Source organism: Pleurodeles waltl, chromosome 4_1 (assembly GCF_031143425.1).
Source record: "Pleurodeles waltl isolate 20211129_DDA chromosome 4_1, aPleWal1.hap1.20221129, whole genome shotgun sequence".
Lineage (NCBI taxonomy): Eukaryota > Metazoa > Chordata > Amphibia > Caudata > Salamandridae > Pleurodeles > Pleurodeles waltl.
This window is the reverse complement of record NC_090442.1, coordinates 397,806,371-397,825,808: the sequence shown is the minus strand read 5'-3', so window position 1 is coordinate 397,825,808 and position 19,438 is coordinate 397,806,371. Positions and strand designations below refer to the sequence as shown.

Here is a 19,438-nt window from a genome sequence, read left to right as displayed (position 1 = left end):
ACCTGTTTACTAGATATGGAAGGAGAGGGAGAGGGGGAAAAGCGTACGCAAATATCCCTGACCAGTTCATCCATAGAGCATTGCCTTGGGATTGATCTTGTGGGTACCTGGATGCGAAGTTTTGGCATTTTGAGTTTTCCTTTGTTGCAAATAGATCTATTTGAGGTGTTCCCCAAATTTGAAAGTAATTGTTTAGTATTTGGGGGTGAATTTCCCATTCGTGGGTTTGTTGGTGATCTCGAGAGATTGTCTGCCAACTGATTCTGAATCCCTGGAATAAATTGTGCTATTAGGCGAATGTGGTTGTGAATCGCCCAATGCCATATTTTTTGTGTTAGGAGGCACAACTGTGTCGAGAGTGTCCCTCCTTGTTTGTTTAGATAATACATTGTTGTCATGTTGTCTGTTTTGACAAGAATGTATTTTTGGGTTATTATGGGTTGAAAAGCTTTCAGCGCTAGAAATACTGCTAACAGTTCTAAGTGATTTATGTGAAACTGCCTCTGATGTATGTCCCATTGTCCTTGGATGCTGTGTTGATTGAGGTGTGCTCCCCACCCTGTCATGGAAGCATCCGTCGTTATGACGTATTGTGGCACTGGGTCTTGGAAAGGCCGCCCTCGGTTTAAATTTGTACTGTTCCACCATAGAAGCGAGATGTATGTTTGGCGGTCTATCAACACCAGATCTAGAAGTTGACCCTGTGCTTGTGACCATTGTGATGCTAGGCACTGTTGTAAGGGCAGCATGTGCAATCTTGCGTTTGGGACAATGGCTATGCATGAAGACATCATGCCTAGGAGTTTCATTACTAATTTGACTTGTATCTTTTGAGTTGGATACATGGCCTGTATTACCTTGTGAAATGTTTGAACCCTTTGTGGACTTGGCGTGGCAATCCCTTTTGCTGTGTTGATTGTCGCTCCTAAGTATTGATGTGTCTGACACAGCAAAAGGTGTGACTTCGCATAGTTGATGGAGAAACCTAGCCTGTGAAGGGTATGTATGACATATTTTGTGTGCTGTGAACACTGACTTAGCGTGTTGGTTTTGATTAACCAGTCGTCTAAGTACGGGAACACATGTATTTGCTGCCTTCTGATATGTGCAGCTACTACTGCCAGGCATTTTGTAAAAACTCTTGGCGCAGTTGTTATTCTGAATGGCAACACTTGGAACTGGTAATGTATTCCTTGGAATACGAACCTTAGGTATTTCCTGTGTGAAGGATGTATTGGTATATGGAAATACGCATCTTTTAGGTCTAATGTTGTCATGTAATCTTGCTGTTTGAGCAGTGGGATTACGTTTTGTAACGTGACCATGTGAAAGTGGTCTGATTTGATGTAGGTATTTAGTGTTCTGAGATCTAGTATTGGTCTCAGAGTTTTGTCCTTTTTGGGTATTAGAAAGTACAGTGAGTATACTCCTGTGTTTTTTTGTAGATTTGGTACTAATTCTATTGCGTCCTTTTGTAGCAATGCTTGAACTTCTAGTCCTAGAAGATCTATATGTTGTTTTGACATATTGTGTGTTTTCGGTGGGACGTTTGGAGGGAATTGGCGAAATTCTATGCAATAACCATGCTGGATAATTGCTAAGACCCAAGTGTCTGTTGTTATTTCCTCCCAAAGTTTGTAAAATTGGCTTAGTCTTCCCCCCACAGGTGTTATGTGATGGGGTTGTGTGACTTGTGAGTCACTGTTTATTTTAAGGAGTTTTGGGGCCTTGGAATTTTCCTCGATTTCTTGGGAATTGGCCCCCTCTATATTGCCCCCGAAAACCTCCCCTTTGATATTGACCCTGGTAAGTAGGCCTTGTTTGTGAGGTTGTGGTTTCTGTGGGTTGACCTCGAAACCCTCCCCTAAAAGGTGTTTTTCGAAATGTGCCTCTGCTCTGCGGGGAGTAGAGTGCGCCCATGGCTTTGGCTGTATCGGTGTCTTTTTTTGAGTTTCTCAATGGCAGTGTCTACTTCCGGCCCAAACAATTGCTGTTCATTAAATGGCATATTGAGCACAGCTTGTTGGATTTCCGGCTTGAACCCTGAAGTGCGCAGCCATGCGTGCCTTCGTATCGTGATTGCAGTGTTTATTGTCCTTGCAGCTGTATCTGCTGCATCCACGGAAGACCGTATCTGATTATTTGAGATACTTTGTCCCTCTTCTACCACCTGTTGCGCTCTTTTTTGGAACTCCTTGGGTAAGTGTTCGATGAAATGTTGCATTTCATCCCAATGAGCTCTGTCGTATCGTGCCAAAAGTGCTCGTGAATTGGCAATACGCCATTGATTTGCTGCTTGTGCTGCAACCCTTTTTCCTGCATCATCAAATTTGCGGCTTTCTTTGTCTGGAGGTGGTGCGTCTCCTGAGGTATGAGAGTTGGCTCTCTTACGAGCTGCCCCGACAACTACTGAGTCTGGTGTTAGTTGTGTTGTAATATAGATTGGATCTGTTGGCGGTGGCTTGTACTTTTTCTCCACCCTTGGAGTTCTGGCTCTGCCTTTAACTGGATCCTGAAATATTTGTTTTGAATATCTTAGCATTCCTGGGAGCATGGGAAGGCTTTGGTACTGGCTGTGGGTGGAGGATAGGGTGTTAAACAGAAAGTCATCCTCAATTGGTTCAGAATGTAAGGTGACGTTGTGAAATTCGGCTGCCCTTGCGACCACCTGTGTGTAGGATGTACTGTCCTCAGGTGGTGACGGTTTTGTAGGATAGGAGTCTGGGCTGTTGTCAGACACTGGAGCATCGTAAAGGTCCCATGCATCGGGATCATCCTGACTCATTGTAGTATGAGCTGGTGAGTGCATCAGTGGTGGAGTTGTTGCTGGTGATGCATGTATTGATGGTGGTGGAGACGGTGGTGGGGTTGTTTTCCTTGCCACCTCTGCCTGTGGTTGCTTGTCCTTTTGTTGAAAGGCAAGTTTCCTTTTTATTTTGATTGGGGGAAGAGTGGTTATCTTCCCTGTGTCCTCATGAATATGAAGCCTTCTTTGCGTGTAGTCAGGCTCTACAGCTTGAAGCTCCTCTCCAAATCTATGTAATTGGGAGGTTAATCCCTGTTCCTCTGTATAGGAACTAGTTTTCGGCTCCGAGGCTGGATGTTTCGGAACCTAAACCTTTTCGGAAGTCTTTTTAGGCTCCGGAGAAACCTTCTTTGATTTCGGCGTGGTGTCTCGGTGCCGAAAGTCTTCGGTGCCGCTGTCTCTGTGCCGAAGTTTCTCGGAGCCGCTGTCTCGGCTCCGAGGTTGCTGTGTGGCGGTATCTCGACCGGAGTTGGATGACTTCGACACCAGCATGCCCTTTTTCGGTGCCTTGGATCGGTCACCTAGTTTTCGGGTTAAGCCATGGCCTGTTGGCGGTGGCGTCCCCTGGGCTTTTGTGGATTTCTCGTGAGTCTTGATTTTCGACGTCTTACTCACGGTTTGGGGTGTTTCTTCGGCGTCGAGTTCTTCAGAATCCGACTCGTGGATGGAGAAAGCTTCTTCTTCCTCCTCGAAACGTTCTTGACCTGTCGGCGTGGACGCCATTTGTAGTCTCCTGGCTCTTCGGTCTCTCAGCTTCTTCCTCGACCGAAACGCTTGACAGGCTTCACAAGTATCCTCCTTGTGCTCGGGGGACAAGCACAAGTTACAGACCAGATGCTGATCCGTATACGGATACTTGTTATGGCATTTTGGGCAGAAGCGGAATGGGGTCCGTTCCATCAGCCTTGAAGTCGCACGTGGCCGGGCCGACCAGGCCCCGACGGGGGATCGAAAAAACCCCGAAGGGCCACCGGAGCTCTTCAAAATTCGGTGTCGATTTGTTCTAACTAACCCGATACCGAACGCAAACAATACCGACGATTTTTTCCGAGATTCTAACTAACTTTCCGACCCGAAACACGGAGCGAAAAGGATCACGTCCGAACCCGATGGCGGAAAAAAAACAATCTAAGATGGAGTCGACGCCCATGCGCAATGGAGTCGAAATGGGAGGAGTCCCTCGGTCTCGTGACTCGAAAAGACTTCTTCGAAGAAAAACAACTTGTAACACTCCGAGCCCAACACCAGATGGCGGACTGTGCACAGCATGTGTATCTGCAGCTACACATGCCATCGAACATATATATATATATATATATATAAACACAAGCATGACTCCCACCTTAATTGTGCACCTAGGTCGTTGAGGTTTGTCAGCATCTACTGATATGGCTGGGAACATGTCTTAGACCAGTTAATTTCCAAACAACTAATGATTATCTGCCTTTACTTCGAGTCATGTGTCTCACCTGGTTGTAAAATATCAGATTCTGGAAATTCATCAAAATTGGAAGTGTCATCAATGCTTTTAATTTCTATAGTAATTGCTGCTGGTCTCTCTCTGAAAATAAAAAGAAAGAAATCAGCATCTGAACAACAGGAAAATACTTTTTGTTTAAATGGCTTCACCTAGGTTGTAATACAACTACATACCTTGTTTAACTGGAGCGCTCAGTCAAGTGCAAAGAATATTTTTTTTGTTTGTACGCAAGTTACTTTCACGTTTTCTGTAATATTAACAATAGAAGCCTAAAGAAATGTCTGAATATTATGCAGTCGTTACCAAAACAGATGGGAGATGTACTATTTAGAATACTCTGCAATGGCTGATATAAGGCGAGTAGTTTAACCTCTTGTAAGAAAAATGTTGAAGGCTCCTTTTACAGCCACTGATGAATGATTTGATCATCATTTAGACAGACGTCTTTAAAAAAAAATAAAAAAAAAGGTTTCGGGAATAAATAAGAACAGAATGCTGACTCCACTGTGAGTATTTGGAAACTGATGGCCACAAACAATACATGAGCAGGCAGCTAACAGCATGCAAAACAATGGTACAAAAAAATGAGGCATGGAAAAAAAAAAAAAAAAAAAAAAAACTTAGCAAAACAGTTTGCAGCTTTTTTTTTTAATATATATATATATATATATATATTTTTTTACTGTTGATCGATATGCTGCACACTCTCTCATTACCTTTAATATTGGGTTTGAAAGTGTAGGGCTCGGACATGTACAAATTGTTTCTGCAAAAAGAAGTATTTTTCAGTCACAAAGTACAGTGACTCCACCTATCTCTGGTAATGCGCATGGGCATCAGCTTCATTGTTAGATTGTTTTTTCCATACAGAGGGCGAAGATGTAGATGAAGCACAGAGAATATGACTACGCAAAGTAAAGGTAAGAGGATATCACCATCTGCAACAACCACAGGTGCTTCCAAGGTTAGTGGATGTATGACACTGACACACCTAAGGAAAGCAATTTTCCCAGAAAGAAACTTCAAGGGCCAAGAATGAAGTGGTTCAAAAGGAAGGCCCATATAGCTGCCTATAGACTACGAGTGTAGGAATTTGGAGGCGAAGTTTGGGCATTTAGTATTTTCAGCAGCGGCGAACAGGTCTATTTGTAGGTACTCCAATGAAAGAAGTACGTCAGGGGACTTGGGGTCGAAGTTCTCATTCCTGGACTTGTTGATGCGTCCTCATGAATTGTCCATACTGGGAATGTACTCAATGAGCAAATGTACCCTGTGATGTATCACCCATCGCCAAATGCTCTGGGCTAAAGCAGGCAACGGGAGTGAATACGTATCCCCTTGTTTCTGCAGGTTAAACATGTCAGTGAGATTGTCTGACCAGACCATGACTACTTTGTGCTGGATGAGAAGGAATGCCACGAGGGTCAGCTTACAGTTTTAGGTGACTGATGTGTAGACTCTTCTGAGCAGGTGTCCACACCCCTTGGATGATGAGGTCCTGTAGATGCGCTTCCCATCCAGACAGCGAGGCACCCCTGGAGATGGTCTCTTGCAGAACTGGGTCAAGAAAAGGTTGTTGCTGCAACAGGTTGTTTGCATTCCACCACTGAAGAAACCAATGAGTAGGGCCCCTAGATCAACATTCAATCCTCCCAATTATTCTCTGCCTGTGACCATTGCATTGCTTGGCACTGCTGTATCAGACATGTGTAACCTGGCATGAGGAACTATGACGATGCAGACTGCCATCATGTCTAGTAAATGCACTACAGTTACCTGACAATCGGGCTGAAAAAAGGACTGCAGCGTTTGGAATGCTTGCACCCTTGCAGGGCTGAGATAAGCTTTCCATACGAGTGAGTGAAGAAGGGCCCACAGGAAGGGATGCAATTGGAGCGGCAGAAGGTTGGATTTGGTTGCAGTTATCATGAAGCCTAGGTTGTGAAGGAGTTGTATGGTGGTTTTCATGTGCACTAGGCATTGGTGCTGCGTAGCACATTTGATCAGCCAATCATCCACGTAAGGAAACACATGGATGCTGCTCTGCCTGATATGAGTGGCTACCACAGCCAGACACTTGGTAAACATTCTGGGGGAGAGGGTGTGTTGGTCACCAAAGGGAAACAGTGAACTAGTAAGGCTGACCACTCACCACAAACTGTAGGTATCTTCGATGCGCAGGGTGGATGGGTATGTGGAAGTAGGCATCCTTGAGATCAAGGGCGGTCAAAAAGTTACTTTGCTGTAGAAGAGGGATGATATCCAAGTGTTTGCATGTGGAAGTGCTCTGGCAGGATATATTTGTTGAGAGGCCTGAGGTCAAGAATGGGACGGAGGGTATTGTTCTTTTTGCGGATTAAAAAGTATAAAGATACACCCCCTTGCCACTGCATTGTGGCGGTACTGGCTCTATAGACCCTTTGTTTAGTAGCACATACATCTCCTCCTAGAGCAGACGCCGATATACTGGGGATAGTTTGTGTTTGCAGGTGGGATGTTTGATGGTGTGTGGATGAGCTCTAAACAGTACCTTCCTGTATGATGTCTAGAACCCATTGGTCAGAAGTGATTTCCATCCATTGTGATAGGAGACCCTGCAACCTTTCCCTGACAGGTATTGTACGAATGGCAGAAGAAGGGGCGAGGGGTGGGTGGGAGTGGGGAGGACAAAATAGTCACTTTTTTGGAGGGTAAGCCCTATTGAGGGCTGTGCCCTTTCCCCTTTCCCCTTTCCTCTGCCTCTGTCATTATTCCCCTTATAGCCTCACCTGAAGTAATCTCGTGAGGGAGTCTGCTGATGTTGTCTGGGGAAGGTGGTGGAAGTCGTGAGGTTGAGAGTTTTGCCTGTGCGACAATACTGGGAGTGCCGAAAGAAGCAGAAGGAAGCTGATGTGTGGATTGTGCCCATGGCTTTCGCCGTGTCCTTCTTGATCTATTCTAACACATCTCATCGACCTGGGGCTTGAAGAAATGCTACCAATCAAAGGGCACATTTAGAAGGTGTTGTTGGACTTTTGGTTTAAAGCCAGAAACCTGCAGCCAGGTGTGGCACCAAAGGACACTGGCATTCATACCACGAGCCGCTGTGTCAGGAGTATCTAAGGCGCAGCGGATGTTGATGTTGGAGATGATCTTCCCTCCCGCCACAAAATCCTGCTCCTGTTTTTAATACTGTTCTAAGAGATCTTGGTTCTGGTACTCCATCTGATCCCATTGGGCTTGGTCGCACTGAGAGAGTAGACCTATGGAATTGGCAATGCACCAATGGGTGTCAGACTGTGGTGCACCAAACTTGCTGCTGGCATCAATCTTTTCACTCTCTTGGTCCTGGGGGGTGCGTCTCTTCTCTGGGAGTTTGCAACCTTCCTAGCCATGTGGACAACTAAGTAATCAATGTTAACTGGCCTCTGATGTAGGGTGGTTCAGAATGACTAGCTGCACCTTTATGGGCTCTTTAAGCATCAGGAGGAACTGAAGGGACCAATGCATGGAGGAAAATGTCTTCAAGAGAAAGTCTTCGTGTTGGACTTAAAGTTCCACCTGTGAAACGTGGCCGCACGGTATAAGATCTTGTGGTACAAGATAGTATTATTCGGGGGTGAGGGCTTAGCGGGATATGAGTCAGGGTCATCATCCGGTGGGGCCTCTACATCATCATTTGCCCATGTCAGGGACGGGATGATCATACAGTGGGTCATAAGGGTCGTGAGCAGAGCTTGGCTGTCCCGACCACTCCAAATGTGGATAACCCTGGGCAGAGTGTGACTGAGGCTTTACAGGCAGTAAAGGAGTGGCAGAGACAGAGGAGTGTAAGGAGGAAAGGAAGAAGAGGAAGCAGTGGAGAGGTGCCTCTTTTGTGGCACCAAGGCTTTTTAGGCATTGGCTGCACAGGATGGTTGAGGGCCTCCTTAAAAACCAATTTGCCCTTATGAGGAATCGAGTCCTCGGGTGCCTGTGGAGGCTTGGCCAGGATCTGACCGGTGCCAGGCTGGATATGGATACGCTGTTGCTTGGCGTAGAGCTGTTCTTGAAACCGCTGGAGAACTGGCTGATCAAGATCCTCTGAGGCAGCGGACAGTGGCCTGAAAGGAGCAGATGATTGTTGCCGTCCAGAGAGCAACGAAGAGAGCTTCGGCTTGCTTGATCTCAACTCAAAGTGTTTTGGGTCTGTATATTTCAGTTCCAATGATGGCAGAGAGGGTGTTTTCGGATTCGCCACCAAGGCAGCAGTAGTTGTGCGTGGCTCTGAGGACTTTGCCGCCAAATGTGAGGAGAGAGCCAAGTCCGGCCTGCAAGTTTGGTATCGACCATACCCATGAGGCAGTTGCAGACTGGAGACCTCTGTCATGGCAGAGTAGCTCAAAGCTGGTGTCCCTCTAAGGTGCATGGCATGTAGGAGGGTGCTACTCACAGTGGCCTTCAGCGGCAGGTGCTGGTGTGGTAGGGGCTCTTCTGCTTTGGCATCGGACTCAAAGTCAAAACTTTCTGGTGAGAACACCTCCTCAAACTCAATGCCAGAAACATCAGGCTGTTGGAGATTCTACTTCTCAGTCCCCAAAAAGGTTTGCCATATTTTCCTCCACCCTCATGTGTCTTTGAAGCCAAAGTGATGCGTTGCACCAGTCTATTTCTATGCTTCTTTTGGAATGTGAGGCACCCTGAATGGGAGTCTTCTCAATGATCGGTGACTAACAGAGGTTACAAATCTCATGTAGAACGGTCCTCGGGTACTTTTCATGGCAAGTATGACAGAACCAAAATGGAGTCCTTTCTATTAAGCAGACATTATCGAATGTCGAAGTGATTGTACGCCGGAATGGGTGAGTCCTGTACAGTTGAAATCGTTGACTCTGGGATGGAATTGAAGGAATATGTGATAGTGGAGAACGACGAGTAAGTGAGAATGAACAGTCAACAGACAAGGAGCAGATCCAAGAGACCAGCAAGAACACCACGCACCATCGAAGTGGAGCTCACAGAGAAACGTCTGAACCCCAACAGCTGAAAATAACAGTCTAACTGTAGAGACCATGCCTATATGCATTACAAAAGATAGGTGGAGTTGCTATACGTTGTGAATCAAAAAGACTTCTTCAAACAAAAGCAAGTTGTACACGTCCAAGCCCAACACTAGACAGGACAAGTATGCACAGCAAGTGAATCTACAGCTACACATGCCACAAACTATTTTAGATTTATATGTAACAGAAAAACTATGACGCACAGCATAAATAGCTTCTTCAAAAGTCAGTTTGTTTCTTCAGATGTTGGTCATGTGTGAAGGGCGTCTGTGATTGACTCTCTGTAGACGGTGCTACTATATGCCCTGTTTCAGGATCTGTGTGCATTTTACTCTGCCTGACTTCTGGTCTCTGCATCTAATTTATCATGAAAGAACCCACAATGGCTGTGGTTTTTCACTTCATCTCCAATTCTAGCTCTGAGGTTGATGTGCCAACTAACTTTTCAGCTCCTTTTGATGCTTATGGCTCTTTTCAACACAGTCTCTCCTAGAGGCTGAGCAGCCTACAGAGTATTCTCTAAAGGCTTTTAAGAGGAGCTCGAATTCCTCTTAAAAGCTTCGAAAGAAGACTTTGTAGATGTCCTTTGGACAATTGTGGAATAATGCGGCCACCACCTTTACCCTTCTTAGTCAAAGAAAAAATACGTTACTTCCCTGCACTACAGTTCAACAGTATTGATATTTTTCATAGATTCACATACTTTAATCTTTCTCACTCATGGTAAACATAACAAGTGGTGCAAAGCTAAACTTTAAACAGTAAAGCTCAAAATGTGACATAAGTAATCTATTCACACCAATTTGTAAAAATGAAGAAAAAAAACAAACTCCACCAAATCAAGAAGCAGTTCTTAGATCACTCTTCTTCAGGCTCACCATACTTCAGATTTGTTAGCATAAACGTTACAGTAATAAATGAGGTAGCCAATATAGTGATCTCCTTTGATGGTGAGGAGAGGGGGTTGCATGTGAATCTACAAAAAATACCATTATTGCAGAACTACAGTGTACTGGTAACTTGTTTTTTCTCCAGTATTACATCTTTTATACACGCTCATGCTTAAATCCAAACAGCAAGCATTAACAATCTAGACGGAACAGATTTCAATGCAGCGGTCCAACAAAGCGGTCCAGGTTGTAGAATACACTCAAACTCTTACAATTAACAGACAACCAGCTTTCTAATGGCAGAAAACTATAGCCACTGAGACTCAATGGGCTATCCAGTGGTTCCCAACCTTTTAACGTCTGTGGACCCCCACTATATCATTACTGGAAGCCAGGGACCCCGGCCTAAACATTTTTGATGATTTGAAACGCAAAACATTACACACAAAATCCAGAAACAAGCATTCATCAAACACATACACAAATTAAAAAAATATATATAAATAAAAATAATAATTTTAATAGCAAGTTTGAGTTTTTCTGAATTCAGTTGAAGTCACACATCAACCATTCTGTATTTTGTTTCATGCACCTGCACTGCTCCCACAAATCAATCTGAGGATACTAATGTGATTTAAACCCTTCCATTTCAAATTACTTGACAATTACAGTATGTTTTAAAAATTTTCAATTATACATTCAGCAATATTATTAATCTGTAAATATTATTTAATTTTCTAAGACGTCGCAGGGCCTTTGAGTAGGCTTCGCGGACTCCCAGGAGTCCCCGGACCACAGGTTGGGAACCACTTCTTGACAGTGCCTTACCTTTCTGTGGAGGGGCAACAACTAAAGAAATTGTCAGATTTTGGAAATTGTTTAGTTTTTTCACAGTAGAATGTTGGCATCTTTTGACATCTAGAGTATTAAAAGCTGTTTCTAAAAGTTTTAAGAACTATTGGTTCATTGAGATAAAAATGAGATGGGACTTTAGGAAATTCTATGCTAGGAATACTCGTTTTTCCTCTTTCTTTTTTTTAAGTAAACGGCAGTCATTACTTCAACATTTAACAGACTTCATTTCCCATTAACCTAGGGGAAAAAGTCACAGTTCAACCAATTAACATCCAATCAGATACAGCTGTGACCCCTCCACAGTCCTACGATGCTGTTGCTGGCTCCTCTTTCTTTGCTGCTCAGCAGCCGAGTTAAGTGCCTCCGGCCACTTGGCCTCTTTTATTGATTTAATTTATGAGGTTATTTGTCATATATTGACTGCATGCTTAAATCGACTACCGTTATTTGTTTATTTACTTGTGTAATTTCAGTGTGCAGCTGCGGGGATGTCAATTTTCCTTGACGAGCTACGGTGCCGGGGGGCGTCGTGCTCAACCAGGCCAGCGCAATCTCAAGTTCATTCTAATAGCACGTTTGGCTGGGTGCTGCAAATACAGTGAGCACCCTCATGCCTGGAGCCCCTACGGGCCAGGCTGTGTGTATTAGTCAGCACTTTCCACTGGATGTGACCGAGGAAACAATACCTGTTGGGGGACGACTCCCTCTACATACTCCCACAGAATCAGCTGGGTCCCCAGTGTAGTCGCTCCTGACCAGTGACCCTCCCTCGCTCCCTCGCCCCACCCGGGACCCCCACTCCCTCCAGCTGGGAACTCCCTTGGTGCCTGACAGTAAACTGGCCACTATGAGTGACTTGAGCAGACTCACCTTGAGAAGGACACTACTTCCTACCTCCCAATTGATGATCACTTCTGGGAAATAATGGGACACCTCCATCACAAAGGCAGTGGCACTGGTGGTAGCTCCCCTGGAGAAGTCTCTTTTGCAGTATGCAGAGCGCTGCTTCAAACCCCTCAATAGAGGGAAGTCAATTTAGGGCCCATGCCCCTCGTACCGCCTGAAGGCTCCGACCAGCCCCCATCACTCTCTTAACAAAAGAGGGACCCTGTGTCTGGGGTTGATTTAGATGCATTTGACAAACGGAAGAGGGTCTGTCTGACTCGCGAACAGCTTCCACCCCAAGACTCAGCAGCACCTAGTCCCTCAGAGCTGCCACCCTCGGATGCCCTTTGCATCCTTAACTCACCCTCACCTCCTCGGGCCCCAATTTCACCCTCAGGCTTGGAAGGAGAGGAGGAGTTAGACTTCCATCCTTCACCATGACATGCACAGGAAAAGAAAATGGCTACTGCTACCCAAGACACATCGGATATGCTAGATCTGGAGAGCCACCTGCAACCCCGTTCCTTGGAGTGGATACCCATGGACATGGTCGCAGCATATATCATGGGGCGGCTTCATGAGCCACCAGACAAGGAGGTCCGCAACTGCCTGCGAACAGAGTGCCCATGCACAACACTGGGAGACAAGGTGGTGCTCATGCCAGACAAAGATGAATGCATGGCCACCTTCCTGGGTAAATACATATCAGACACCAAGAAGGGGACAGACCAGTCCTGGGGGGCTCGCCAGTTCAAGCTCTTAGACCTGATGGGCCTCCTAACCCGTATCTTGGACATGGTGGGGGATGCCAAAGCATAAGGGAGCCTTAGATCTCCTGAGGTCTTCTCAGGTTGGGCCCAATGGGCCATTTTCCACCTGGAAAACGCAAATTGTGCCATCTCCACAGAGAGGCGCAGTTCATGCCTCATAAAAATCGACCCTAAGATGGGTGACCTAGCCACCAGGGAGGTGGGCTTCCATTGCTCAAGGGGGGCTATTTTGGGCCCGTTCATACAAGAACTGGGTACATTTGTCCAAACCTTCAAAGCCCTGGATCCCTGGATGGGGCGCAGGCATCCATAAAATGCAGCTATACTCCTCAGGTTTTCACCAGAGCTGGCCGAGGTACGGGGTGTTTGGCCGACCGTACTCAACACCCAGCCTCCACCAGACAAGGCAACAGGAGGGGGTGGTACCAGGATGCCTCCAAGTTCGGAAGCCTTTACCCCACTTGGGGGTACCCCCGCTTCCGCTGTGCGAGAGGAGGAAGATGCAACAGTTTCACCCAAGGAAACAATTCAAGTTAGAGTTCAGTCCTTTCCTCAGCAGTGCCTGGTGGGCAGACTTGGGAATTTTTTCCACAACTGGCAGACCCTCACATCCGATGCCTGGGTCCTTCAAACTGTGAAAGGGTTCCATATAGAGTTTTAAGGCTCCCCTTTCCAAGAAATAATCCCGATTCCCCATGTCATTTCTCCCACTCATGCTGCTCTAGTGGACGTAGCCGTATTGGACACGTTACTTAAAAGGGTAATAGTGAGGATTCCCCCTCCCGGGGGACTTTTAAGCAATCTGTTTGTCGTAGAAAAGAGGCACAGGGGCCGGTATTCAACTTGAAGGAATTCAACAAATGGTTTGACATTTCAAGATGGAGGGCATCTATCTGCTCTGGGATTTTCTTCTTCCCAGTGACTGGATGCCACACCTGGATCTCAAGGACGCCTACCTCACAGTCTCTGTGGTCACTCCCCACCGCCGCTTCCTCGATTTCAGTGGCAGGTGGAGACCAAATTCGCCTCCCTCCTTTTTGGTTTGTCCTCAGCACCTTGGTGCTTCACTAAGGTGATGTTCCTCAGAGCTCGAGGCATCCCCCTCAATATCTACCTGGACAACATCCTCCTAATGGACCAGTGTCCTTGAAAGTCTCAAGACATCTACAAATGACTGGCTTGCTCCTGGAGTCCCTCGGATTCAGAATAAATCAACAATCGTCAGCCCTCTCTCCACCTCACAGTCACTAGTGTTCTTGGGTTTTGTAGTGGACCCAGTTCGGCCATTCCCAACTGTTCCTTCCCGGAAGATGACCAAGATTAGGCACAAACTACGTTGCTTGATAAGCCGACCCTACACCTCCCTAGGCCAAATAGTGAGAGTGATGGGTCTCCTGTTGTTCTCAATCTAGGTCATCTTCCCAGACCCCTTCATTAACAGGCCCTCCAACGATTAAAGGCCTCTCACCTCTGTAAAGGACTGATGTATTCTCAAGTGGTTCCGTTATCCGCGAATGCCATAGAGGAGATCCAATGGTGGTGGCTCATAAGGAGGCCTGATCGGTTGCTGGAGCAAGGAGCGAGTCAAGTGTTGTGTCCTCTTCAATATGGACAATGTGGGAGCAGTTCGTTATATAAATCACCTAGGAGGAACTTAATCCAAGAACCTGGCAGATCTAGCCTGCCAAATGAGGGACTACTGCCTGCAGAATTAGGTCTCTATAACGATAGAACTTCTTCCGGGTGCAGTCAACCAGGTAATCGATTGGCACTCATGCCATCTCCAAGATGCAAGCCTCTAGTGTCTGCATTGGTTTTCCTATGCAAATGGTGGAGCCCATTCTCAAGGGGACCTCTTTGCATCCAGTGTGGACCTCCAGCTCCTAAGATATTTTTGTTGCCACCCAGACATGGAGGCAGCGGCCATGGACGCATTACTCCAAAATGGGCAACAGGAACATGGATATGGCTTGATCATGCGCCTCTCAGCCCTGGACGAGCATCACGTAGCAGAGGTAGTCTTGGTGACCCCGGCATGGACTTCTCAAGATTGGTGGCAAGTTCTTCTGAACTTTCTTGGGATTCTCCAATCCCTCTACTCCTGCTTCCAGATCTCCTCCAAGATCCAGAGAAGAATCCCCACTCTCTGGTGCTAGAATGGTCCCTCTCTCTTATGGCAATGAGGATTACAGGATACACTATAAAATCCAAGTCCTTTCAAGACAGGCTGCGTCCCTCCTCTCCCAGGCAAGGGCAGACAGCACGGTCAAACGTCATCAATCGGCGTGGACTACATGGATGGACTGGTGTCATTCACGACATCTGGATCCCATGAGGCAGATATTGTCCACATCCTGAATTTTCCAGCCTCTTTGGCTCCGAAGGGCCTGGGCTAGAGAACAATCAATGCCTTCGGATATATTATCTCGGCCGGCCACCCACAGGTGGGAGATCAACCGGTAGGCAAACAACCGTTGGTGCGCAAGCTCTTGAGAGGCATTCACCTTTACCTCCCTCCAGTACCCAGATACTGTATTCTGTGGGATGTTAACAAGGTCCTCAATTTATTCCTGGCCATCAAATAATAACCTATTGAGGAAAGAAATTTCAGCTAAACTAGCCACCCCCCTCGGTCTCATTTCTTTCAGACGCGCCTCTGATGTCAGAGCAATGGACATAATGGGTACAGAAGGGGTCTCTTTCCATATTTTACAATGTACTAAATGCAGCCCTTGTGTGGTTACCTACTACTCTTCCTTTCCAGATTTCCCAAAACTATGTGCAGTGAGATGTATAAACGCTTACGAGGCCATGACTGAGGACTTCCGTCCCCATGGAGAACAGGAACTGCTGATAGCACTGTGTAAACCGTTAAGAGCAGTCTCTTCACCTTCAACTGCCAGATGGGTCCAGTGGGTCATGCAAGAAGCTGGCACAGACACCAAGATATTTGAGACACACTGCCAGAGGAGATTTGGCTTCCAAGGCATTCTCCCTTTGTGCCCACCTGGAGGATAGTCTCAATGCTGCGGAGTGGTAGTCCAATTCTACCAATAAAAGGTTTTACTTTAAACCAGTCCCCACCATTGCATCGCTGGTTGTGGATAAGCTTTAAACCAGCGTAATCCTCGTCTCCGGTCCTGCCATAGCATGAAATATTTCCTAGATATCGTAACGGAAAGTTTCAGTTCTATTAAGGACACAGAGGTCAGGATTAACCCTCCCGCATGGTTTCCCTTCCTCAAGTAGGATCTGCTTTCGTTAGGGTGAGTATTGATTTTTTTCCATGGAATTGACCAAATATGAATATATGGACCCTTGCTGATTGTTATTACTCAGGTCTTTGGATGTCCAGTTTCACACTTTCTTCAATTTGCTCCTAGCATCCAAAGGACCAAAACAAGAGTAAGAACTACACTCTCTGTCTGCAATCGCAAGAAGAAAGGTGGCAACAGTGTCGTAGGACTATGGAGGGGGTCCTGGCTGCATCTGATTGGATGTTCAATGGTTGGACTGTGACTTGTTCCCCTAGGCTGATGGGAAATGAAGTCTGTTAAAAGTTAAAGTAATGGCTGCTGTTTAATAATAAAAAAAGAAGACAAGCCTAATCCTCGCCTCTGTGTCCTTAACAGAATTGAAACTTTCTGTTACAATAGGTAGGAAATCATTCATGCGTAAAATTACTCATCTTTGAATTTAAAGTATGTATGCTTATTTGTAAAGGCTTGAATTACACACATTTTTCTTTAAGTAAGGACTTACAACAAAGTCATTTAACAAGAAAGATGAGGTAAGACTCAAAAGGATGGTCTTAAAACTGCTTCTGTAATAGATTTGCCCATACTGATTTTTGGTATAGTTATCCTAAAATCAAGAAATTGCAGCTCAGTGACCTTTGACTGACCTATGAGAAAGGCGAGAATGTGCTAAAAAAAAAGCAGGTATGGTAGAATCCGCCGAGAAGTTTCTAAGAAAGGGTCGTCTTTTGAGAGCACCCCATGCAAAACAAAGAACATTTGATCTTATAAGTGATTCTGCTCTAGCTTTTGCTAAAAGGTCTGCATTCCTGAGGAATATGCAAGGAATGCAATTCATTGTAATTTGGAGTCAAGTCAATAAATTGAGAAATTTTGAGGTTGGATGAAGATCCTGACTTTTGTGTACTGTGAGAATTTCTGAGAGTGGTCAAAGCAATATGATATTGTTCTGACATTTTGTTGAGAAGTCTGGGTATCAGGTAGATGAAGGAAAGCGTGAGCAAATTTCCCTCATCATGCCATCTGAAAGGCATCACCTGCATGATCTTGTGAGCGTATCTGCTAGAGTAAAAGGAAAATGTTACTTACCTTGTAAGCGTCTGTTTGTGGTATGCCGTTCTGTAGATTCACATGCTGTTCCTACTCCTGCCATCTAGTGTTGGGCCAGGGGACAGACAGACTACAAGTATCTCTTGATCTCATCCCATTCCATCTCCATCTGAAGTTGGTGAGTGCATGTGAATTTACAAAATTATATACCACAAACAGATGCTTACAGTTTAATTACCATTTTCCTTTCAAGGCATGTGTGGCTGTAGATACACATGCTGTGCAGACTGTAAACCAGTCCTCACATAGGCGCTGGCTAGTCTGTGGGTGTTGCAGTACACTGGAAAAGGGTACATAGTACTGCTTGACCAACACTGACTTGTTGACGCACTGGTACATCCATACAATACTGTTTAATGAAAGTGTGTGGTGTAAACCAAGTAGCTGCTTTGCTGTAACAGACATCAGGTCCCTCCTCGATCACAGAGCGAAAGCGGCATTGATTCTCCTATACTGCTCTGCTGCATTTAACACCATCTCGGACTACACCCTCACTTCAAGACCCCACCACATTGGGAAACGAAACAACACCCTCAATTGGATCCAGACTTTCATCACAGGACGCGCCCAGAGTCCACCTCCTACCTTTTACATTAGAACTAAAAAGCACCATATGCAGCGTGCCCCAGGGCTCCTCACTCAGCCCCACCCTTTTTAAACCCGTAGCGGACACCCCTAGCAGAGACTGAGCATTCGCATGGACTCAACATCATCTCATACGCAGACAACACTCAACTTATTCTCTCCCTGTCTGAGATTCATGCTTCCCCTTGAGACAACTTCTGCAACGCCATGACCGCAATCGCAGCATCATCATCCTAGACAGCAAGTTCTCCTTCAAACGGAAGATAAACGCAGCTGTCGCTGCCAGCTTCCAAAACCTCCTCATGCTACGGAAGATTTTCATATGGATCCCAACGTGACCAGAACAACATTAACCCAAGCCAGCATAACCAGCAGGATAGGTTACAGAAATGCCATCTATGTCGGACTCTGCCTAACTCCTTCACTGCCTCCCGACCATCAAGAATGCGACAACAAGATTAATCCTGGACCTTCCTAGGAAGACCCACATCACCCCACACCTCAGGAAACTCCACTGGCTGTCTGTGCACAAGAGATGCAAATTCAAGGTCCTAACCATTGCATACAAAGCCGTCCACAACATCGGACACAGACTCCTCTTCCACGAACCCACAAGGAAGCTCTGACCAACATCAGTCGTCCAAGTCCCAAGAGTTTGAGGAAGCCGCAGCAAAGAAAGTGCCTTCTCCCAACTCGCTGCCAAGATCTGAAACTACCTCCAACCCCACCTGCGAACCACGCACACCCTCATCGACCCAGGAAAGCCACAGAAGCCCCCTTTTTTCTAGTAGAGTGGGCTTTTGGACAAACAGGCAAGGCCCTCTTAGCTTTTAGATAAAATGTGTGGATACATTTAACTATCCATCTGGTTATGCCTGACGTTGATAAAGCTTTCCTTTTTTGCGGTTTGGAAAGAGCAGTTGAGTCTTTCAACAGGAGTTAGTCCTATCCACATAGTGCATTATGTCTCGCTTAACGTCCAAGGTGTGGAGGACCCGTTCTGCAACTGAGTCAGGTTGAGGAAAGAAACTGGGAGACCACTTTAGGAATAAATTTAGGGTTAATGAAAAGGACAACCCTAAAAGAAAGGTCCTTTAAATGTTAAAGCTTGGAGCTGAGGGAGGTGATAACTCAAACACCAACTTCCAAGAGAGGAAATGATGAAGGCATGAATGGAAGGGCTCAAATGGAGGACCCATAACTCTTGCAAGGACGATCTTGAGCTTCCACACCATTCCTCAGTCTGGAGGGGAGGGGAGGGAGTGTTGGGCGGGAGGATGTGGAGTTGATGACCGGAATCCTAAAGATGGAAATGCTCTGCCTATTTTGGAGAGAAGCAAGTTGGCCAAGATGGGGGTGAAGGCTAGTCCACAACTTGGTAGCTATAATAGGTAGCAGACAATGCCCTGGACACTAACTACTAAGGGGGGGGGTCAATGTGTTTTGAGATGCACTAACCGTTCCATTTGGCCACAAAACCTTTTCCATTTGGCCGCATAGCAGGCAAGAGTAGTAGGTCGGAGTTCCCCGATGAGAATATTGCATTTGGGAGGTAGGTTGAGGTAATCAAACTTTAATACTTCAGAACCCAGATCACAAGGTTGAGGCTCCTGGGGCCGAGGTGCCTCATTTCCATATGGTTCTGCATGAGAAGGTGTAGGAAAGTACCCTCTTTTTGCAATGGTTACCCCTATTTTACCCCCATTTTCTGCTTGTCAGCCTTTGGCTGTGTTCACTGGGATCCAGCTAACCAGGACCCCAGTGATAATGCTCTCTCTC

General features: G+C 46.0%; 1 protein-coding gene across 3 annotated transcripts in view; it reads right to left on the bottom strand.

Annotated features, from left to right (window-relative positions):
* Positions 1 to 19,438, bottom strand: part of STK38L (serine/threonine kinase 38 like) — a 402,183-nt gene that overhangs the window by 29,744 nt on the left and 353,001 nt on the right. For all 3 annotated transcript variants that reach the window (XR_011202284.1, XM_069228620.1, XM_069228621.1), the window contains exon 13: positions 4,276 to 4,367. Coding sequence is in view for 2 of the 3 variants with exons in the window: in XM_069228620.1 (XP_069084721.1) it covers positions 4,276 to 4,367 (92 nt within the window). In the remaining variant the exon portion in view is untranslated. The remainder of the gene's footprint in view (positions 1 to 4,275; positions 4,368 to 19,438) is intronic.